This window comes from Phoca vitulina, unplaced genomic scaffold (assembly GCF_004348235.1).
Source record: "Phoca vitulina isolate PV1807 unplaced genomic scaffold, GSC_HSeal_1.0 scaffold22, whole genome shotgun sequence".
NCBI lineage: Eukaryota > Metazoa > Chordata > Mammalia > Carnivora > Phocidae > Phoca > Phoca vitulina.
In genome coordinates this window covers 1,858,890-1,883,365 of record NW_022589725.1, presented here as the reverse complement: position 1 = coordinate 1,883,365, position 24,476 = coordinate 1,858,890, and the positions used below count along the sequence as shown (strand labels likewise).

Below are 24,476 nucleotides of genomic sequence, written 5' to 3'. Positions count from 1 at the left end.
AAATTAAAAAAGATTTATGGTTGAAAATGCTCAACATAATATATTGCCTAGATACTCAGTGATTAGTACAATGCAAATGCTTGACAATAGGCATTGATTTTAAGTGAGACGTGTGTAAGTGTGGAAAACTGCATTGTGAAATATTTACCTGTTTAAATGAGGGTGGGACTGGATGGGTAACAATAGGTGGGTGATTCCAAATGTGAGAAAACAATCGATTGCTTATTTTAAATCTGCAAAGAAAAAAAATGGAATGGTAATAAAAAGACACATGTTAACTCTCTACACTTAGATTACTATAATTTTTTTAAAATTATACTTTTCTCTTTTTCTGTATATTATCTTATAATTAGAAAGTAGGAAAAAAATGTTTGCAAAAGAGGAGGTTAGTCATGTGAGAGCAGGAATCCTCTGCAGAAGCCCAAGTCCCACAGAGAACAGGCTGTGGTAAGGGCAGGCAAAGGAGAGGAAACAGGGTTCCTTGTTTGGCCAGTGGAAGCAGGGAGGAGCCCAGGATAACCACCCAGCTCTCCAGGGAAGTCTGTGCCAGACTGAGCGCTCTCCACTCTGCCCAGAGTCATGCCAACCCAGGCTCTGCTGCTCATCCTGCTCCTCTGTGTGCTGCTGCAGGCCCAGGGACGGTACCGGAAACTGAAGAAGATGCAGAGTAGGTGATGGACTAGGGGACAGGGAGGGGAAGGGGGCCAGGAAGGGCTGTGTCCTTTCTGAGGAGGACCTGGGAATTGGAACCTTTCAGCACATCCTGCTCAGACCACAGCACTATGAAGACTCTGGGTCCACCCAAACCATGACCCTCTGACCCCTTTACCCAGCCCTGGGAACAGTGATGGGGGTGGTGGGGGAACCTACGTCTTTTGATTCTCCATTCCAAATACCCAGACATAAACGGTACATAAAGTAGTGAAAGGTACATCATGGGCTGAGAATCACATGGGGAAACCAAACAACTATTCTTAGATTTCTGCACACATGTGACACGTTACATCCAGAAATGTTGGTGGGAGTAAGTGTAGAATGAAAGGATCATGGGAAAGCAAGTTTTGGGGTGTACAGGGTCAAGTCAAAATTATCATCAGAGGGACCAGGATGGTGGCAGTGGAAGGGAAATAGTGCAAGTGGTATTTTCTGGGAAGAAGCAAGGGCCCTGGAGAAAGTGACCGTGACCGGAGAGAGGGGGCAGAGTGGGGAGTCATCTTCCTCTCTGGACCCTGCAAATTCTGGAGAGTGGGGAGGATCTGCAGGATGTCTCAGTCTCTGCTGAGTTCTCAGAGTGTAGATTCTATGGTGATGGCGGGGGACTTCATCAAGGCCATGACTAACATGGGAGACAGGGTCCTGGCTGCAGAGTATGCAGAGGGCCCAGGAAGGCCAAGTATTGAGATCTGTTGGGGGGAAATGGAGGGATATAAGATTTAAGATACTACCAATCACTAGGATTGAGTGAAGGGCAGAGAGTGAGTTCTCTGAAAGTCCAAGAGCATCATGAGTAGGACCTGGGTTCTGGAGTCTTTGAGGGAGGATTTGAAAGGACAGCTCTCAAGGGATCTGGTTGCACTGACCCTGTTCCTGCTCCTTTTAGATCTAAAAGCCTGTGAGAAGAAGCCCAGCGTGGATCTTTGCAGCAGTCATTGTTCGTATTTTCTAGATTGTCCACGAGAAAATACCATATGCTGTTCAACCTACTGTGGGAATGTTTGCATGAGCCTCCAGTGAGTGGGTGAGGGGGTTGGGCTGTGCCTCCTGTTCCCCCAACCCTTTTTTCAGAACAAATCAGGAGGATCTCAGATCCCGGGCACCAGGATGCCAACAGGAATGCACCCTCCCCCGTCTGAACTGCTTGTTCCTGTCAAATAAACCAGAACAAATGTCCACAGACCTGCTCATTTTAGTCCCAGTGCTTGTGATCATCGAAAACCCAGTGCACACCCCAAAGTGGCCCCCTCTCTTGGTCCAGGTCTCTGATCTCTCTCCCCTTGTCATTCTTCTCTATTCTCTCTCCCGTTGGCCCCCACTCCTGCCAGGTCCCCAGGGCCCAGCCTCATTGTTGATCTGCTCACTGAACCAGTACTCCCAGGGAGAAACTGCTCGTGTATGGTATCTCCAATGCTAACCAGAACATTCCTCAGCCTGGGGTCAGAAGGGCCAAGTTAAACATGAGGCAGGTGGAGGCTAGACCCCGGCCACAGAGGAGGAGGTCCCCAGGGAGGCTTCTTCTTAAACTTGACCCACCCCCACCCCGTTCTCCCCATTCTCCTTGTGAGGTTCAGATAACTGTCCTTTTACAATGAAGAAAACCAATCCGAGGGAAGTTAAGGCACATGCTCGAGGCAAAAGAGAGTGAGCGGTCATGATGTGGCTAGAGGACGATGTTTGTCTGGACCTCCTGTTTGCTCACAGCTCCTCCATTATGGGGAGACCATGTGCATGGAAGTGAGTGTCCACACTAACATCTCCCACTCCATCCACCATCAATATGGCCACTCTTGGGATGGGGCCTGGAACGAGGTGCCAGGACCTGAGACTCCAGGGCCTTCCCTCAACTGAATAGTCCCCACCTTTCCCCAAGCCCCCTCCATAGGGTCTCATTCTCTCCCTTTTCTAATCCAGGGAGAAACCACATGATGGGCAACAGGTGACTAAAGGTGATGCTACTAAGGATTAATTGGCTACTAAGGGTGGCTATGGGTGTTGCCCATGGTCTCAGGGAGAATCGGTGGACCTTAATCACTGAGGAACAGACTCTGGACCACTCTGTGCAAGCACAGCTGCTCTGAGGTGGTCCTGGGGCTAAATCCAGGGACTAGGTCACATGTGCCCAGTGGGGACATGGAGTCAAGTGGGAAGAACCCCAGCAGGCAGGCAGGTGCGCCTTGCCGGAGGTAGGTGTGCAGTGTCACACTCCAGTCCAGTGTTTCCTGCTGGGCATCAGTGAAGGCTTGTCCAGAGGAGGAAACCCGCCTCTCTCAGGCCAGAGCCTCTGGCCCACCTCAGAAGCATCCCAGGGCTCCTGGTATCAGAGGAGCTTCTCCACCTCTCCTCGGACCTGCCCTTGGACCAGGAGACCTTACGAAAGAGATCATGATCAAGCAGCCCTTGGACCAGGAGACCTTAGGAAAGAGATTATGATCAACCAGTAGCACAGACATCATCAGACACAGGTGGGCGGTGAGAGCATGCTCTGCAGGAGCTCTGACTTGGTGCTTCCTCACATAGCCTGACTCTGCAAGCATCTTCCCAGTGCTTGGCCATGCTCCAAACACCCTGGGAGAGACTATTAAGAGACAAGGCAAGGTTACCTGCCAGGGCCCACACAGGGAGTGACCTTCCACTTCTACAACCAGTGCTCCCTACCATGTGGGTACACCATGCTGCCGGCTGACCTATTCCTTACCACTGGCATGAGCACCTCGGACCATGAATTCTACTGGAAGCAGCTGGTCTTCTCCATCGTGATAACTGGTATCCTGGCTGTGTTCCACAGAGCTCTCTGGACACTCACTCTACCCTGCCCCAGTGGACTCAGAGGCTACACCTAGAATGCTTTGACTGGAGGAGTGCTTGCCTGGCCAGCACTCCATGTTCTGTCCTATGGAAGAGCTGTGTGCCCCTATGGTAGGTCGAGAGGAGGAGACGGGACCCCTGCAAGGCCTTGACTCTCATGGAGGCAGAGGAGGGAGCAAACAAAAATTATGCCATGACTTGGGTGTTCAAAAAGCCAAGTCCCAGCCTGCGGAGAATTGTTGATCAGGCTGGTCTGTCTGTGACAAATACACGGCCTCGAGGTTGTCATGGTTTCTGCAGTAATTGTTCTCTCCTCATGCTCCAGCCATGCTCCTTCTCTATGTCAGTGCAGATGGGAGGACTCTAGAAGTATCTTCCGCATCTCATACACCATGATGATGGTCAACTCCTGCCTCATTTCCATCCTTTGGGTGCCCCCAATGCTCACAAGTGGGTCATACCGATGCCTGCACCCACAAAGTGTGTCCCACCACCGCCTCTGGTAGTAAACTGTGTCATAACAAACCCAGGGTGCCTAATTCAGGAGCTATAGGAAGTTATCTGGAATGCAAGTGTTGGCTTTAGGTGCTGAGTGCAAGATCTACCACTAAGAAATGCTCTTTGGCCCAAATATAATTAGAATGGGCATATGGGCATGACATGCAGGATTTAAGGAAGGCTCTATCTTGAGGAAGTTATTTATGAGCCTAAAATCCTACCATTAAAATTACATTCTCTAAGAGTGTATACCCATCAGTGAGTGTAGTGTCTGTCCAGTGTCTTAGCTTGGGAAGGGTTCACTTCCTGGAAAGCATTAGTGGGTGGGTGTGAGAAGGTAGAAGAATCTACATGAGAGAACACCATGCATCTGAATTCTAAGGATATTCTGGGTCACTGTTGCTGGGTATATGGAGGTTCCTTTTTATGTGGATTCAGGTTTCCTTTATTGATGGAATGCTTTCTAGTTTTAAATATTAACTTTGTGGGGTTTTTTTTGAAAACTCCAATTATATTTATTTATTTAGGTTTTCTTTATCCATCTTCTTTATTAATCTTTCTCTGGTTGTTTTTACTTTTTGCATTTTATTTTGCATTTATTTCTTTTTTTTAATTTAAATTCAATTAGCCACGGTATAGTACATCATTAATTTTTGATATAATGTTCAATGATTCATTAGTTGAATATTGTCTTCTTTCATTCTTTTTCAATGCCTCTTGTAGTTCAGTTGAATTTATTGTCTTGAAATCTTGTAACAATCTTTATTTCTGAGATGACCTTTAACTTTTTCTTTGATTTTTTTGTTCTGTCCACCTCTTATTTCAGGTCTTCCTGGATTTTTGGCTACTTATGTGCTGAGTTTTTAAATTTCTGATTCAAGGTATTTTTTTATCTGTTAAAATCTTTGTTTACAGATGTTTATTTAATTAAAGTTGCAGGTGTTGTATTTCCCTTCTCCCTGACAAGATGTTTCTGGTGGGAGATTTTTTTTCCGCAGAAATGTTTCCATTTTCATTCATTCTGTTTTCTTTAATAGTAGTTTTACATTGAAGTTGTCTAATATTTTTTCATTAACTTTCTAACATCTTGTTTTAATAGACCAGCAGAGACAGTTTTATGCTCAAATTGTTCTAGGCTTTGGCTACTGGGAACTCTTTAAGATTGTTTCCTGTTTCCCATTCTTTGACTTTATAACATTTCCTTACTTTCTGACCCTAAAAGATACTCCAGTGTCATCTTGTATTTTCTAAGCCTAGTTCTAGAATCAGCCATTTCTCCGAGAAGCCTTGGTCCATTTATTGGAGAATGGTAATAAAAACCAAGATCTGGGCTCCTGGTGTGCTTATTGCTACTGTGTTATCACTGTTCCCAGGCATAGCCAGGAAATATACACATGTGTAACTAATCCATGTATACACTCGTCTATTTTACTTCTGCATCTCTCTGTATATATATTGAGCTGAATGAGGGTTCATATTGATGTCTCTGACTCGAATCCAGTACCCCCAGGGCTCATCTAGCCTTCCATTTTGCTTATTTGTAACTTCTTCTCTCTTACAGTGAGAAACAAGGCTCCCATCATCCCCGGTTATTTACTTATTTGTCCAATCTTATATACTATCTTATATACATCTTATATACGTGTAAAGTCATTTTAGAATTTTTACGCAGGGGTGCCTGGGTGGCTCAGTCGGTTAAGTGTCCCTTTCTTGATTTTGGCTCAGATCATGATCTCAGGATCATGAGATCAAGCCCCGTGTCCAGCTCCCAGCTGGGCATGAGGCCTGCTTGGGATTCTCTCTCTCCCTCTCCCTCATTCCCTGCCCCCTGCTCATGCACGCTTTCTCTCTCTCTCTTTCTCTCTCTCTAAAAAAAAAAAAAAAAAGAATTGTTTACCCATACCCTGTGAGAAACAAACTTACCAGAGATCTGCTCTCTGAAAAACCAAATGAAAGAGCTACTTGCCAGTTACCCATATGAAAATGACATACTAGAAATAAACTTCTATTCTGTGAAACCCATGAGATTAGCCTCAGTTCTAAGGTAATCAAATGAGGAAGCAAGAGTTAGAAGCTATGTAGCCTGTAGGATGCGAACAATTTGGGGGGTATAACAGGGCAATCAAAGAGAGTGGAAGGGAGTTGAAAAAGCCAAAAGCCACTGCTGATAAATGAGTTTATTTGTCAAGGATTTGCTCTTGCCCAGCCCTCAGTGTGAACAGACTGGTGTCCCGCTGGGAGGTTAGGGTTTAGACCTCATGCAAAGATTTCCTGCAAGACAGAAAGGTTATATACTCAGAGGCTAAGGGAACTCTGAGGAACAAGCATTCATTCCCAAGCTTAATATTACCCATCCCCACCAAACGCCCGACCTGAGTACTTTATGTAACACCAAGAATTGTACACTTCTGGGGTGGGGAGGTGGGTTTGGTTCATTGAACAGAGAAATGTAGAGATTTGGGGCCTGGCTGGGCCAAAAGGGTTCATTGAAAGGTCTGACTATGGAGGCAATGGTTAGAAATTTGGACAAAAATTGGGAAGAGAGCAAACAATTGAGTAATATAACGAAGACAACATAGGCATTGATTATATAATGAAAGAAACAATGTGCCCCAAGCTGGTGTCTTGGTTTATTTGCCACTGAACTGCTGTCCAGGCTTAGGGGATATTATCATCCACTATTTTTGTGCCTAGGATTTGGGGTACTTCAGTCTTCTGTTTATGAATAACAGCATCTGAGAATCAGTGAAGACCCATGCCCAAGCACACCTCCCAACTCACTTTATTTTTCCAACAGATGTTTCCACAATAGGTCCAGCAGCATGTGTAATTTTTGTTTGTACATTTAAGGGCTCTAGAGCACTTCTTGGTACATTCAATGACACTTGGCTCTCCCCAGCACTCCTCAATGAACATTTCATCCCCTGTAATTGACATGAGATAGAAAGAGGCTGACAGGGGCCACATAGCCAAGGTGGGAAGAGAAGTCCTTCATAAGCTTAACAGCCCCTTCTAGAATCCTAGCCCCACCCAGGTATCCATCTGCCTTATGAGAAAATCCCTGTACTGAGCCTCCTCGTTACATCTTCACAGATCTCTGCCTTCTCTGCTCCCACAGGCCTCTGGGCCCTCGTCAAGCCTCCTAGATATAGATATATAATATCATGTTACATATTTTTATTATTTAAAAATTTTTTAATTAAAATTTTTTTTGAAAAAAAATCCAGCCCCCACACACACACACTCATGTGTCCTCCTACAAAATCTACATTTCTGTAATAGGAGACCTCAGGGCCCAAGGCAGCCTCTAGCCTCATTACTATACCTACTTCCTAGTGTGGGAAGCCAGACCAGGGAGAATAAGGAAGAGATTCTCTCCCTTTTTCTTCTCTTTCTTGTTGACCCTGCCTTTAAGAACAGCTTCTCACCAAATTTTTCTCTCTCTCACCCATTTTCTTGGCACCCTCCACTGATTCCATTTTCTCATCATATGGCCCTCAACTTTGCCCCACTAGAGACACATCTCATGTCTCTTTTCTATCTTCTCACATTCTAAAAGATCTGCCACTGAAACTAAGGGTATATATTAAGAAATCCCCCTATAGTACTCATTGAAGTACACACAGCTAAGACACAGAGCTTCTGGAGGTATGGAAAGATATGGTAGCCTGACATGGAAAAATAATATGTCTTTATAACTAATTGAATATATATAAAAGGTGACAGGTACCCATTGCCACTTTCAAGGTTGGAAGAGGAAGCATCGAAGGACCTCAACTTGGACATTCCTTAGATCTCTGTGCATTAAAAAAGTCTCTGAAACTTTAATAGGTGACCCAGGGAAGGTGGGTCCTGAGTCCTGGGTCAGATGTGCCAGACACGATACCCCTTCGCTTGTCCAGGAACAAGCACAGTACCCCCATGACACAGTACCCCCACCCCCAGGCTAATCACTTACAGCTGTATTTTTCCTTCATCACTCCCAGCACAGATAGTAGCTCCATACAGAGGAATGTCACGAGTTGAGGTGTCCAGAGCTTCATGATGCTGACTGTACGTGTCTGAATATATACTGTCCGGATGTTTATCCCCTTTCCAGTTGCTGCTGGAAATCAAGAGATATAAACAGAGTTGTGAAGCAAGAAGAAGCGCTTATAGAAATTCTTTACTCTTTGTCTACTTATTCCTCCTTGCCCCCCACCCACCCAACAACAGGCACACACCTAAGCTGAACACTGGCTTTGCTAAAAGGTTTCTCTGCATCTCACACTTCATGCTTTCCTTTTACAGAAAAAAAAATTATTTTAAAAATGTGTTGCCTTCCCTTGATGAAAAGATAATTCAAATCCAGCTGACAAAATACTTAAAACATAAAAAAGTACAAAGAAGACAATGAAATATTTCTAGCAACCCCACTATGTTGGACTATGTTATTCTGTCTTCTATATGTGCACATAAAACTGAAATCATATCAGGCTTGCTGTCTATATGTTGACTTTTTATTTAAAAATGTGTAACATGATATTCGGGGCGCCTGAGTGGCTCAGTCAGTTAAGCATCCGACTCTTGATTTCTGCTCAGGTCATGATTTTGGGGTCGTGAGATTGAGCCCCGTGTCGGGCTCTGTGCTGAGCTTGGAGCCTGCTTAAGATTCTCTCTCTTCGGGGCGCCTGGGTGGCTCAGTCGTTAAACGTCTGCCTTCGGCTCAGGTCATGATCCCAGGGTCCCAGGATCGAGCCCCGCATCGGGCTCCCTCTCCCACTCCCCCTGCTTGTGTTCACTCTCTCGCTGTGTCTCTCTGTCAAATAAATAAATAAAATCTTTAAAAAAAGAAAAAAGAAAAAAGATTCTCTCTCTTCTGCTCCTCCCCCACCCCCCGGCTTGCATGCTCTCACTCTCTCTCTCTCTAAAAGAAAATTTTAATTTAAAATTTTTTTAAATAATAAAAATATGTAACATGATATTAAAATTAAAGTTTTGGCCAAGACCTTTGGATAGCCCCTAAAATGAGCTTGTGAGACAAGTCAACTTAAGATTTAAAGAAAATCTGCTCAAAAATCACCTGCAAAAAATACGTCAAGTACCTGGCCATTTTCCACGTTTAAAACAAGTCAGGATTTTAAGAGTCACCAACCCCTTTTTCGTCATCTTTCTGTCTTGTTTTTAAAGAATGTTGTGCTCTTTTAATCTCAAGTCACTAGAAAGGCTTTAAGAATACCTCCCATAGAGCTTTATATGTGCCCCAAGGTTTTGCGGAGACATAGGCAGATGTCTGAGTCACACCAGGGAAACAAAGGGCAGGAGGCTGGCTGAAGTGACTTATGGCCACAGCAAGAGGCTAAGCCTCCACTATGGCATTTGATAACGCAATGTATGCAAGAAAGCCAGTGTGGATTTGCACTAGATTCATGTCAGGCAGGCTGCCTGGGAAGGCCATGGGACCTCAGCAGAAGGAAGTAGGAAGTGACTGGTCAGATGCTAGGGTCTGGGAAAAGTGTCAGAAAGGAGGTGGGTTCAGCCATATCAAGACAACCATAGGTAAGAAACTTCCATCAGTTGGGGTTGGGGGAAGACTCAAAGAACCCATGAAACCACCAACAACAGAGTCAACTATAAGCAATACTAAGCCCAGAAAGCACAAAGCACAAAAGTACAATACTCCCTGCCAGAAAGAACTGTCCTGACCTCCTCATCTCTTCTCCCTTGTCCACTTCCAAAATGGCACTTAGCCATCTGCAGGAGGAGAGGAAAACTGGTCACTCTCTTCTCCAATTGCAGGTTTCTAGGTGTGGCGGAAGCCACGATTTTAATTCAATTTTAGTATTTTGACTATTGCCTGGGCTTAGACTTTTTTTTAATATATTCTAAGTTTAGGCAGTGTCTAGAAAATTGAAGTTCTATACCCAAGCTCTCATACAGAGGCAGGAAAAGAAGTCACTTTAATGAGTAAATTTAAATGAGACAAAGGACAAACTTTTCAACAGATTATCAGTAACACTCCCTGTGAATATTTTCCCAATATGCTAGTTACACATATCATTCAAATGGTCCCATTGATCATAAGACATCTGAAAATTTATAATTTCCCTTCTTTAGAAAAAAAAAATCAATAGGCACCAACTTGCAACTAAAATTCAGTTAAATCTGGTATTAGCTTCAGAGCACAAATGTAGAGATCTAGAAGTGCTGAGTAAAGGGTACTGCTTATTTCAAACCCTACATAGCTGTTGCCAGTTTTCTTCTCCATTAAGACTGGTTTATTGTGCCCATCTTGTCTCACCATAAAAAGGAAATTCTCTCCCACTTGTTACCACACTGAAGACTGTCAGTATTGTGTAGAACAGAGAACAAAATATCAGCACTGGAGTCAGAGAGACCTGGGCTTGAAACCCAACCCCAACGCATTGAGCTTAATTTAAGTTTTGGGATTGGTCTACTACCTAATTTCTCAGAGCCTCAGCTTCCCCACCTGTAACATGGGGGCAATGTTAGAATCCACATTGCAAATGTGGAGTCTATGAAGCACCAAGCATAGGGTTTAGCACACAGAATGTGCAAAACAAATGGCCGTTATTGTTGTTATTTTTAGGCTCGGACTCTTTTCTTCTCTAGAGGAGTGAATGTTCATCTCATTAACTTTATTGTGGTCTTTTCTTTAAAAAAAAAAATTTAACCTATTTGAAATTAATTCTGGTGAGTAAGTGGGGGCCCATATTTCACTCATCTGTCCTCAATTTATTCATCCCACAAATACTTATATTTAGTGACTACTATAAGCCACTCTTTCAAACACTGAGGATATAGTAATGAACAAAATTACAAAAAATGCCTGCCCTTGTAAAGCTTACATTCTAGTACAGGGGACAGAAAATAAACAAGATATATAAAAGAAATACATAATAATAGGTGGATATCAATGTGAAAGAGGAAAGATAAGAGAGGGTCAAGGACCTGGAACACAGAATATGCAAAATAAGTGCTAGCTGTTATTTTAGGCAGCTCACTAGTGATGAGATTCAGGGTTCTGAAGGAAGAGGTTACCTACTGTTCCCCCAAATTTTCAGTCCTCTCCCCACTTCTCTCTCACTCCCAGTCTGGTGCTTCACACTCCCGAGGCCAAACAGAAGGACAGATAAAGGAAACAAAGATAAAAGAGAAGTCTGGATACTATGAATTATATAGTCACAGGAGAGTAATTGTCTCTTTCCCGGCAAGTGACCAATTTTCCCTCAAAATCTTTATTTTTGCTTCCACATTTTCAACAAAGCAGAAGATAACCTACATACATTGGTTGAAATCTCTTCAAATGCTCAAAAATAGACACAATATGTAGAGACGTTTCCAAAGGTGCAAAACTCTTTAGAAGGGCTAACTTATTCTCTTCCTTGGCATATGTGAAAAATTAGAAAATAGGAAAATAAAATTTGAGGCATGTGGACCATTAGATGAGTTGTCTTTAACTTTTTAAGAACTATTCTTTGGAAATAATTCCAAAGTTACAAGTAAGAATAGTACCAAGAGCATCTGTATACCATTTGCTTAGGATCACCTATTTTAAGAATTTATCCATAATTACCTCCTCTTTCTCCATATATATATTTCATATATATTTATATATTATATTTTTATGAACAACTTGAGAGTAAATATCACATATCATGGCCCTTATTTAGGAATAATATTTCAGTCAGTATTATAGTAGGGACATTCTCTTACATGATCATAGTGCAATTAATCAATTTCATTAAATTTAACAGTAGTAAAATATACTTTTCTATATTTATCTAAGCTACCATCAGTTTTCCATTTTATAAATTCACCCAATAACATCCTTTGTCTCTTACGACATTGAAATTTTTGAAGAATACAGCCAAACTTTTTTTAGTTTAACATTCCTCATTTTGTGATTTGTCTGAAATTTCTTCATGATTAGACAGACTCAGGTTATACATTCTCAGTGGGAATACCTAGGTAGGCATTACATAGTGTCCTTCTCAGGATATCACACGTGAAGGGACACAGTGTTCATCTACGTCATCTTCCTCTCTCTTTCTCTTGGTTTCTCCGTTTTTTAAGATTTTATTTATTTATTTGAGGGGCACCTGGGTGGTTCAGTCGTTAAGCATCTGCCTTCCGCTCAGGTCATGATCCCAGGGTCTGGGATCGAGTCCCCATCAGGCTCCCTGCTCTGCAGGAGGCCTGCTTCTCCCTCTCCCACTCCCCCTGCTTGTGTTCCCTCTCTCACTGTGTTTCTCTCTGTCAAATAAATAAATAAATAAATCTTTTTTTACAAATTTTATTTATTTATTTGAGAGAGAGAGAGAGCATGACAGGGTGAGAGGGCAAGAGGGAGAGAGAAGGGGGGGCAGACTCCCCACTGAGCAGGGAGCCTGTCACAGGGCTCAATCCCAGGACTCCGAGATCATGACCTGAGCCAAAGGTAGATGCTTAACCGACTGAGCCACCCAAGCGCCCCTTGGTTTCTCCATTTGAACAACAAAGATAAGAATCTCTTCCATACAGGGATAGTGTTGGCATGATCTGGAGCATGATTTGGACAGGGAACTCATCCAACCAAGCCACAAACAAGTGTTTGCTGGTTCCCACTTCTAGCCCCAGGATTCTGACCTCTACCTACCTCTGAAGATGTTCAAGTTGGAAGTGCTGGTAATTATTTGGCTGGTGGATCTTCTTCCTGGCTTCTGGGAACCACAGAGCCCCTGCACAGGGCAGACGATGAACAGAACAGATTTTAAAGACTCAGAATATAATCATGGTTCTGGCTGTGGCAGATCTGTGAGTTCTGCCCCAAGCTATAGTTGGGTACATTCAGAACATTATCACTGAATTCCTATTCAAAGAGTACTTCCTTTTTTCTTTTTTTGCGGCAGAGAACATAGACTGAAACAGAACACTGTGGAACTGCAGGAGACTCCTCTCCACCAACACATACATTTCTGGAAGTCTGGGCGATTGTGGAGGTGCGAAAGGATTTATGTATCTATTTTTCTCCAGCATCCGTGTGAAGACTTTGTAAAGCCCCATCCATCCTTGATACTAATTTCTCCATTGCTAGCATTAGCCTACATCTACCTTATCACCAACGTCTTGTGGCTTTTGTGCTGATAAGAAGAGAGAGGTCTACCAAGAGAGCTTGCAAAAGGCTACATAACATAGAGATTTAAAACGCAGACTTAAGCTGGATCCAAATCCTAGCTCCCACTTAACTTTGGGCAAGTCACTAACCCTCTCTGTGCCTCAATTTCCTTATATGCTAAATGGGGATAATAACAGCACTTTCCTCATAAGGTTTTTGTGAGGGTTCCATGAGTGATTATCTGTTAAGCACTTAGAGCCAATGTCTGGCATAGAGGTCATGTTATGTTTGTTAAATAAACAAAAGAAACACTTACCCAATGGAGTGTCAAGAATTATTCAGTTTAAAACCAATATTATTCAGCCATCAGAAAGGATGAATACCCAACTTTTACATCAACGTGGATGGGACTGGAGGAGATTATGCTAAGTGAAATAAGTCAAGCAGAGAAAGTCAATTATCATATGGTTTCACTTATTTGTGGAACATAAGGAATAGCATGGAGGACATGAGGAGAAGGAAGGGAAAAATGGGGGGGGGAATTGGAGGGAGAGATGAACCATGAGAGACTATGGACCTGAGAAACAAACAGGGTTTTAGAGGGGAGGGGGGAGGGGGGATTGGTTAGCCCGGTGATGGGTATTAAGGAGGGCACGTACTGCATGGAGCACTGGGTGTTATACACAAACAATGAATCATGGATCACCACATCAAAAACTAATGATGTATTGTATGGTGACTCACATAACATAATAAAATTAAAAAAAAAAAAAATTCACCATGTGTCGGATATTTAACATGTATTAACTAATACATACTCTCAATGATATTATGAGTTTAGTCCTACTATTATTCCTATTTTACAGATGCAGAAACTGAGGCACAGAAGAGTTAAGCAACTTGCCCAAGGCCACACAGCTAGTAAGTGCCAGGTACAGGATTTAAAAGGAAGTGAGTTTAGAACCATGTATGTCAGATGGTCAAGCCTGCAGATTCTCTTGGGACTGCAAGCCATGATATTCCTTGGACCCATTTCCCATCACCAAGATTACTCCCTCCAGGTGTGCTTACAATACTAGTTGATGAGCATAGTGGGGAGGGGAACTCCAGGGGCCAAGCTGAGTATGGATAGCACTGGGTAAGTCCTGGCTTAAAGTATTCACAGAGTGGCTTAGCTAGAATGGAAAGAATGGAGAGCAAGAAAGAAGCAAACGTTATGGATTGTCCAAACTTCTTTTTTTTCCCTCTAGGTCTGTTTCCTTGTCTCTCCCCACTTTACAACATATCCTTGGCCTTCACTCTTTGTAAGGGCTCTCATCACTTCATCCCATTTACTTCTTCCTGTAGAAAAAAATAGTTTCTTTCTAGAATACCATTTGTGCTTATGTATTACTAAAAGAGGACCTCATGCTTAATGCATATACCTTGCAAAAATTTTTAAATGACAGAGAAATTTAAAATCTACTGTTAATTTTGTCATCCTGTGCTAACATTTTTGTGTACATCCACCTATTATCTATATATAGATATAGAGATAGATGACCAAAAAAGCTATAAGGCACATAGAAAATAAATGGGAAACTGACAGAAGTAAGTCCCTCCTTATCAATAATTACTTTAAATGAAAATGGGTTAAACTATCCAATCAAAAGTCAGATTGGTGGAATAAATAAAAAAGCATGATCCAACCATATGTTGTCTACAAGACACTTGCTTTAGGTCCAAAGACACAAATAGATTGAAAGTAAAAGGATGGAAAAACATATTCCATACAAATAGTAGTCAAAAGAGAGCAGGAGTGCCTATACTAATATCAGACCAAATAGACCTTAAATAAAGATTACAAGGGACAAAGGACATTGTGTATTTTTTAAATTTTTTTATTATGTTATGTTAGTCACCATACAGTACATCATTAGTTTTTGATGTAGTGTTCCATGGTTCATTGTTTGCTTATAACACCCAGTGCTCCATGCAATACGTGCCCTCCTTAATACCCATCAATGGGCTAACCCATCCCCCACCCCCTCCCCTCTAAAACCCTCAGTTTGATTCCTGGAGTCCATAGTCTCTCATGGTTCATCTCCCCCTCTGATTCCCCCTCCCTTCATTTTTCCCTTCCTTCTCCTAATGTCCTCCATGCTATTTCTTATGTTCCACAAGTAAGTGAAACCATATGATAATTGACTTTCTCTGCCTGACTTCTTTCACTAAGCATAATCTCCTCCAGTCCCATCCATGTTGATGCGAAAGTTAGGTATTCATCCTTTCTGATGGCTAATAGTCCATTGTATATATGGACCACATCTTCTTTATCCATTCATCTGTTGAAGGGCATCTCGGCTCTTTCCACAGTTTGGCTACAGTGGACATTGCTGCTATGAACACTGGGGTGCACATGGCCCTTCTTTTCACTACATCTGTATCTTTGGGGTAAATACCCAGTAGTGCAATTGCTGGGTCATAGGGTATCTCTATTTTTAATTTTTTGAGGAAACTTCACACTGTTTTCCAAAGTGGCTGTACCAACTTGCATTCCCATCAGGGAAATTCAAATCAAAACTACATTGAAATACCACCTTACACCAATTAGAATGGCAAAAATTGAGAAGGCAAGAAACAACAAATGTTGGAGAGGTTGTGGAGGAAGGGAAACCCTCTTACCCTGTTGGTGGGAAAGGACATTGTATATTAATAAAAGGTTCAATACAACAAGAATTGTATAATTACAATTATAATCATTCATGTACCTAATGACAATCATCAAAATATATGAAGCCTAAACTGACACAATGGAAAAGTAGATAGTTCTACAATAATAATTGGAGACTTCAATACCCCCTCTCAATAATAGACCAACTAGACAGAAGATAAGTAAGGAAATAGAGTATTTAAACAACACAATAAAACAATTAGATCTAACAAACATATCGAGAATATTCAATGCAACAATAGCACACACATTCTTCTCAAGTGCACATGGGACACTCTCTGGGAGAGACCATATGTTATACCACAAATCAAGTCTCAAGAGATTTTAAAAGATAGATATTATCTAACCACAATGAGTTGAAGGTAAAAACCATAACATAAGTAAAACTGTAAAATTCATGAAGTTGTGGAAATTAAACAACACACTCTTAAAAAACCAATAGATCAAAGAAACCATAAGGAAAATTAGAAAATACTTAGAGTTGAATTAAAACTGAAATGCAATATATCAAAATGTATGTGACACAGCAAAAAGAAACTGACAGCTATAAATGTTTATATTTAAAAACAAGAGGTGTTGGCAAAGATGTGGAGAAAGGGGAACCCTCTTACACTGTTGGTGCAGCTACTCTGGAAAACAGCATGGAGGTTCCTCAAAAAATTAAAAATAGAACTACCCTACCATGCAGCAATTGCACTACTAGGTATTTACTCAAAGAATATAAAAATACTAATTCAAAGGTATATATGCACCCCAATGTTTATAGCAGCATTGTCTACAATAACCAAATGTGGAAACAGCCCAAGTGTCCATTGATGAGTGAATAGATAAAGAAGAGGTGGTATATATGTATATATGTACACACACAGAGTAATATTACTCATCCATAAAAAAGAATGCAATCTTGCATGGATGGAGATAGAGAGTATCATGCTAAGTGAAATAAGTCAGTTAGAGAAAGACAATATATAATTTCACTTATATGTGGAATTTAAGAAACAAAACAGGGGTGCATGGCTGGCTCAGTCAGTGGAGCATGCAACTCTTGATCTCATGGTTGTGAGTTCAAGCTCCACGTTGTGTGTAAAGATCACTTAAAAAAAATAAAATATTTTAAAAAAAGAAAGAAGCAAAATAAATGAGCAAAGCGGAAAAAGAGAGAGAGAAAAACAAGAAACCAAGAAACAGACTCTTAACTATAGAAAACAAACTAATGGTTACCGGATGGGAGGTGGACAAGGAGATGGGTTAAATAGGTAATGTTTAGACTGATGAATCACTGACCTCTATCTCTGAAACCAATAATACATTATATGTTAATTAATTGAATTTAAATTTTAAAAAGTTAAAAAAACCATAAAAATAAATAAATAAAAATTCTCCCCCCCCCCAAAAAATAGGTAATGGGTATTAAGGAGGGCACTTGTCATGATGAGCACTGGGTGTTGTATGTAAGTGATGAATCACTAAATTCTATACCTGAAACTAATATTACACTGTATATTAACTAACTGGAATTTAAATAAAAATGTGGAGAAAAAAACAAGAAAGATTTCAATGAACAACTTAACTTTATAACTTGAACTAGAAAAAGAACAAACTAACCCAAAGCTAGCACAAAGAAGGAAATAATAACGATTAAGCACAGATCAACAAAATAGAAAAACAATAAAGAAAATCAATGAAGCCAAAAGCTGGTTCTTTGAAAAAAATCAATAAAATTGACATTTAACTAGATGGACTAAGGGGGGAAAAGTAACTATGCAAGTTAATAACATCAGAAATGAAAGTAAGGACATTACTACTGATTGCAATTGTATGCCAACAATAGGATAACCTAAACGAAATAGACACATTCTTAGAAACACAAACCCTACCAAGACTAAGTCATGCAGTATGGAAAATCTGGATATACTTATAACTAATTAAAAAATTTAATCAGTAATTAAAAATCTCAGCAAAACTCTCCACCAAAGAAAAGTTCTAGACCTTAACAAAATACTATCAAACTGAATTAAGCAGTGTATTAAAAGGATTATACATCATGATCAAGTTAAATTTATTCCTGAAATGTAAAGGTAGTTCAATATATGAAAATCAATCAATATAATATACCATATTAACAGAATGAAGGGAGGAAAAACCACATGATCATCTCAATTGATGCAGAAAAAGCATTCAACAAATTTCAACACCCTTTCATAATAAAAACAAACTAGGAATAGAAAAACACTACCTTGATATAATAAAAGCCATATATGAAAAACCCACAGCCAATATCATATTCAGTGGTGAAAGAAAGTGTTTCCTCTAAGATCAGGAAGAAGAGAAGGATGACTGCTTTTACCACTTCTATTCAACATAGTACTGGAAGTTCTAGCTAGAACAATTAGAAAAGAAAAAGAAATAAAAGTCATCCAAACTGAAAAAGAAGTCAACCTAGCTCTGTATGCATATTGTAGGATCTTATATGTAGAGAACCCTAAAGATTTCACACAAAGAAAAATCTGTTAGGGCTAATAAATGAATTCAGAAAAGTAGCAGGATACAAAGTCAACACACAAAAATCAGGTGCATTTCTATATACTAACAACGAACAACCTGAAAAGGAGATTATGAAAAAATTTCCATTTATGATATCATCAAAAAGAATAAAACATTCAGGAATTAACTTAACCAAGGAGATGAAAGACTTGTAAAACGAAAACTACAAAACATTGCTGAAAGAAATTGAAGACATAAATAAATGGAAATACATCCAATGTTTACAGATGGGAGGAATTAATATTAAGATGTCAATACTACTCAAAGTGACCTGCAGATTCAATGCAATCCCTTTTAAAATCCCAATGATGTTTTTGCATAAATAGAAAAACCCATACTAAAATATGTATGGTATCCCAAAGGGACTCCAAATAGCCAAAATAATCTTGAAAAAGAAGAATAAAGCTGGAGGGCTTACAGTTCTTGATTTCAAAGCTTAATACAGAGCTTCAGTGATTAAAACAGTGTGATACTGGAGTAAAGACAGACATATAAACCAATGGAATAGAATGAAGAGCCCAGAAATAAACCTTTGAATGTAGAGTCAATGATTTTTTGACAAAGATGCCAAGACCAGTCAATGGGGAAAGGACAGTGTTTTCAACACATGGTGCTAGGAAAACTACATATTCAGCTGCAAGTGAATGACATTGGACCTTCACCTAACACCATATACAAAAATCAAATCAGAATGGATCAAAGACATAAATGTAAAACCTAAAACTACAAAACTCTTACAGGAAAACCCAGGGAAAATCTTAGTGTCATTGGATTTAGCAGTGATTTCTTGGATACAGCAAGAGAGACACAGGTAAAAGAAAAAATAAACAAATTGAAAATTTAAAAATTTTGTGCATCAAAAGACACTATCAACAGAATAAAAAGACTACCCATGGAATGGGAGAAAATATTTGTAAACCATACATCTGATAAAGAATTAATATCCAGAATATGGACACAGCTCCTAAAACTCAACATCAAAAAAACAAACAACTAGATTTAAAAATAGTCAAAGACTGGAATAGACATTTCTCCAGAGAAGATGTGCAAAAGGCCAACAAGCACATGAAAATGTGCTCCACATTACTAATCATTATGGAAATGCAAATCAAAACTTCAATGAGATACCATCTCACACCCATTAGGATGGCTACTATCAAAACAAAAAAACAAGTATTAACAAGGATGTGGAGATGTGGGACCTTGTACAGTGTTGATGGGAATGAATGTACAATGGTGCAGCTTCTGTAGAAAACAGTATGGCAGTACCATAAGCATTTTTCATAGAGCTGGAACAAACAATCCTAAAATTTGCATGGAACCAGAAAGACCCCGAATAGCCAAATTAATGTAGAAAAAGAAAACCAGAGCTGGAAGCATCACGATTCCAGACTTCAAGCTGTATTACAAAGCTGTAATCATCAAGACAGTATGGTACTGGCACAAAAACAGACACATAGATCAACGAAACAGAATAGAGAACCCAGAAATGAACCCTCAACTCTATGGTCAACTAATCTTTGACAAAGCAGGAAAGAATATCCAATGGAAAAAATACAGCCTCTTCAACAAATGGTGTTGGGGGAATTGGACAGCCACATGCAGAAGAATGAAACTGGACCATTTCCTGACACCATACACAAAAATAGACTGAAAATGGATGAAAGACCTAAATGTGAGACAGGAATCTATCAAAATTCTAGAGGACAATACAGGCAGCAACCTCTTTGACCTCAGCCACAGCAACTTCTTGCTAAACATGTCTCCAAGAGAAACAAAAGCAAAAATGAACTATTGGGACTTCATCAAGATAAAAAATCTTTTGCATAGCAAAGGAGAGAGTCAACAGAACTAAAAGGCAACCTATGGAATGGGAGAAGATATCTGCAAATGATATATCAGATAAAGGGCTAGTATTCAAAATCTATAAAGAACTTACCTCACTCAACACCCAACAAATAAAAAATCTACTCAAGAAATGGGCAGAAGACATGAACAGGCATTTCTCCAAAGAAGACACAAATGGCCAACAGACACATGAAAAATGCTCAACATCACTCGGCATCAGGGAAATACAAATCAAAACCACAGTGAGATACCACCTCATACCAGTCAGAATGGCTAAAATTAACAACTCAAGAAACAAAAGATGTTGGCTAGGATGTGGAGAAAGGGGAACCCTCTTATACTATTGGTGGGAATGTAAACTGGTGCAGCCACTCTGGAAAACAGTATGGAGGTTCCTCGAAAAGTTAGAAGTAGAACTTTCTTAGGACCCAGCAATCGCACTAGTAGGTATTTATCCAAAGGATACAAACATAGTGATTCGAAGGGGCGCATGCACCTCAATATTTATAGCAGCAATGTCCACAATAGCCAAAATATAGAAAGAGCCCAAGATGTCCATCAACAGATGAATGGATAAACAAGATGTGGTATGTATTTACAGTGGAATATTACTCAACCATCAAAAAGAATGAAATCTTGCCATTTGCAATGACCTGGATAGAATTAGAGGGTATTATGCTAAGTGAAATAAGTCAGTCAGAGGAAGATAAAGGATAGGATTTCGCTCATATGTGGATTTTAAGAAACAAGACAGATGAACAGAGGGGAAGGGAAGGAAAAATAAAATAAGATGAAAATTGAGGGCGCCTGGGTGGCTCAGTTGGTTAAGCATCTGCCTCTGGCTCAGGTCATGATCCCAGGATCCTGGGATCGAGTCCTGCATCAGGGTCCCTGCTCAGTGGGGAGCCTGCCTCTCCCTCTCCTTCTGCCCCTCCCCCCTGCTCGTTCTCTCTCTCTCCTTCTCTCTCTTGCTTTCTCTCTCAAATAAATAAAATCTTAAAAAAAAAAAAAAGAAAAGAAAATTGAGAGGGAGGCAAACCATAAGACATTGAACTCTAGGAAACAAAGTGAGGGTTGCTGGAGGGGAAGTGGGTGGGGGATGGAGTAACTGGGTGATGGGCATTAAGGATGGCACTTGATGTAATTAGACTGGGTGTTATATGCAACTGATGAATCACTAAATTCTACCTCTGAAACTAATAGAAACAAACAAACAAAAAAAAACATACAGATCAACAAGGAAAGCAAATAAATCAATCCATAACTCATAGCCGCAGTCTAGTGAGGAAATAGCGAATGCTACAAATTTCAAGCAATCTGTGAGCAAAGAAATAAAACACTCAAATCCAGCAGATTCGGATTAGTACTGTTGGAGTCCCTAGAGATTCAGGGTGAAAATTCATAAGGGAAAACCTCACTGAAATGGAGTTGGGAGGCCACCAGGGGGAGCTCTCACACCATACTAATCGTCCTCAATTGCAGACCCAACAGGACATGTTCCTTGCAAATGGATCACACCTTACTTAGCTACTTAGTACTTTGTGGTTACAGCAAGAGACAGGAAGGTTTTCCTCCTCCCCTGGCAATAGTCCAGCCAATAAGAGACTATCACAACACAGGCAATAAAAAGCCCATTTTACTTGGAACTCCCAATTAATTCCCATTTTCCTCTATAAAGGAGTATTTCTCTCCTTTGATCTCTGGACTTGCCTATGGTTCTGCCAAAGCTAGTTTGCCCTGAATTGCAATTCTCTGCTATTCCCAAATTAACCCATTTTTGCTGGTAAAATAGCTGACAGTTTTATTTTTAAGGTTAACAGCAGAGACATACACAAACAGACTGCAGATACTGCATGGAAATGAGGAGATAGGAGCAGAAGGCTTAGCATAGAACACAGGTAAAATCACCCTCACAAAATGAAAGTCTGAAAATGAATGGAGGAATACCCAGGGCAAGGCTGACACCTGGTAGATGAGATCTCTGGTTCCTGAAAAAGTGTAAGGAAGGGATTGGAAAGTAGGAGGGATGCAAACAGGCAGACATGGGAAGACACCACTTCTTAGGGAATGCATGGTGGTGTGGAAAGGGAAGGTCCTTTGGAGACTTAGTGGCAACGGGCAAGAATGAAGCAAGAGGAGATATCAGTGGGTCTTTAGGGCCCAAACACTTCATTGCATAGGTTACTCATTTCCAGAAGAAATGGTCTGATTGGGCCCATTCTCATTTATACCATTTGCATTTGATGATGGACTGACTCTATGCACATCCCATTTTAAGATTTCATAGGTCAGATAACTCCTAATTTCTGATGGAAAATTCTAGTTGTAGAGTGACTCGATGTCCCATGGTCAGGCATGCAGTCTTTTACCAGGGTCCACTAGCAAGTAGAGAGCTGCTTCTCAAATGGAAAGCACCCATCAACAGAAGAGGACAAGGCCTGGGGCGCCTGGGTGGCTCAGTTGGTTAAGCGACTGCCTTCGGTTCAGGTCATGATCCTGGAGTCCCGGGATCGAGTCCCGCATCAGGCTCCCTGCTCAGCAGGGAATCTGCTTCTCCCTCTGACCCTCCCCACTTTTGTGCTCTCTCTCTCTCTCTCTCTCTCTCATTCTCTTTCTCTCAAATAAATAAGTAAAATCTTAAAAAAAAAAAAAAAAAAAAGAAGAGGACAAGGCCTGACCTCAATAATCCAAGTGTGTGTTCTGTGATTCTTCTACTTGGACATGCAATGGTTCTATCAGCATCCTAATCTACCACAGACACATTTAATAAAATGCATATGCTAGGTGCTAAGACCCAGCTGGCAGGCAACTTTCAACACATCCTGGGCTTACTGCAGAATCTTTTTGTAATCTAAGTCTCACTCAAAACTAGCAGCCTTCCATTCCCCAAGGAAATAGATGAAAGGAGAATGCCCAAAAGTGGCCGATATTATCCGCAAAATCCAAAGAGGCCCACCACACGGTGTGTCTTTCTAAACGGTAAGCAATACAAGGTGCAGAAACTTGTCTCCTGTCTCAAAAGACTGTCCCCAAACTGTGGAAAGAGCCAAGATGTCCATCAACAGATGAATGGATAAAGAAGATGTGGTATATATATACAATGGAATATTATGCAGCCATCAAAAGGAATGAGATCTTGCCATTTGCAACGACGTGGATGGAATTGGAGGGTATTATGCTGAGCGAAATAAGTCAAACAGAGAAAGACATGTATCATATGACCTCACTGATATGAGGAATTCTTAATCTCAGGAAACAAACTGAGGGTTGCTGGAGTGGGGGGTGGGGTGGGAGGGATGGGGTGACTGGGTGATGGACACTGGGGAGGGTATGTGTTCTGGTAAGCGCTGTGAATTGTGCAAGACTGTTGAATCTCAGATCTGTACCTCTGAAACAAATAATGCAATATATGTTAAGAAAGAAAAAAAGAAGAAGAAGAATGTAGCAGGAGGGGAAGAATGAAGGGGGGGAAATCGGAGGGGGAGAAGAACCATGAGAGACGATGGACTCTGAAAAACAAACTGAGGGTTCTAGAGGGGAGGGGGTTGGGAGGATGGGTTAGCCTGGTGATGGGTATTGAGGAGGGCACGTTCTGCATGGAGCACTGGGTGTTATGCACAAACAATGAATCATGGAACACTATATCTAAAACTAATGATGTAATGTATGGGGATTAACATAACAATAAAAAAATTAAAAAAAAAAAGACTGTCCCCATCAGCCCCAGGCCACTAGATCTCTGGAAATTCACCAATATGGAAAGTCTGGGATATCATCAGGTGTATCTCCTACACTCTGGCATGCACATGGTAAAGCACTTAGGATACCTACTATTTCCCCATGGCCAGTTGGCACAATGTAAATGACCTGAAAGAGCAGCATGATGTCCTGTGGGATATTCAGTGATCAAAGTCTTTTCAAGCTCTATTATGTCACAGGGCCGAGGAGATGACTTCATCCTGAATAAGAGAGTGAAGTTGTGTGCTGAGTCTCTACATGTGAGAGAGCTACTTCTGATGATCAGGAAGAGGGGTAGGGAAGAGAGAATTTGCTAGGAGCATGGTTGGAGCAGGAGAGAAGAACAATTACTGCAGAAACCCGACAACGGTGAGGCTGTGTGCTTGTCACAGACAGACCAGCCTGATCAACGAATATCGGCAGGCTGGGACTTGGCTTTTTGGACACCCAAGTCATGGCAGAATTAACCTTTGCTCCCTCCTCTGCCTCCATGAGAGTCAAGGCCTTGCAGGGGTC

At 40.9% G+C, this 24,476-nt stretch overlaps 2 protein-coding genes across 2 annotated transcripts in view; one reads left to right on the top strand and one right to left on the bottom strand.

Moving 5' to 3' along the window:
* The first annotated feature begins 579 nt into the window (after positions 1-579).
* WFDC10A (WAP four-disulfide core domain 10A) lies at positions 580-1,734 on the top strand. The gene is made up of 2 exons (XM_032419920.1): positions 580-667; positions 1,601-1,734. Exons 1-2 carry the CDS (start codon positions 580-582, stop codon positions 1,732-1,734), a joined length of 222 nt encoding a protein of 73 aa, XP_032275811.1.
* Positions 1,735-6,188: 4,454 nt separating this feature from the next.
* The window catches only part of WFDC11 (WAP four-disulfide core domain 11), a 29,280-nt gene continuing 10,992 nt past the window's right edge, over positions 6,189-24,476 (bottom strand). Inside the window, exons 3-6 of the mRNA XM_032419919.1 lie at positions 12,659-12,779; positions 7,979-8,125; positions 6,802-6,944; positions 6,189-6,291 (exon numbers count right to left, since the gene is read on the bottom strand). Of these exons, the coding sequence (XP_032275810.1) occupies positions 6,277-6,291; positions 6,802-6,944; positions 7,979-8,125; positions 12,659-12,779 (426 nt within the window). The 3' untranslated portion in view covers positions 6,189-6,276. The remainder of the gene's footprint in view (positions 6,292-6,801; positions 6,945-7,978; positions 8,126-12,658; positions 12,780-24,476) is intronic.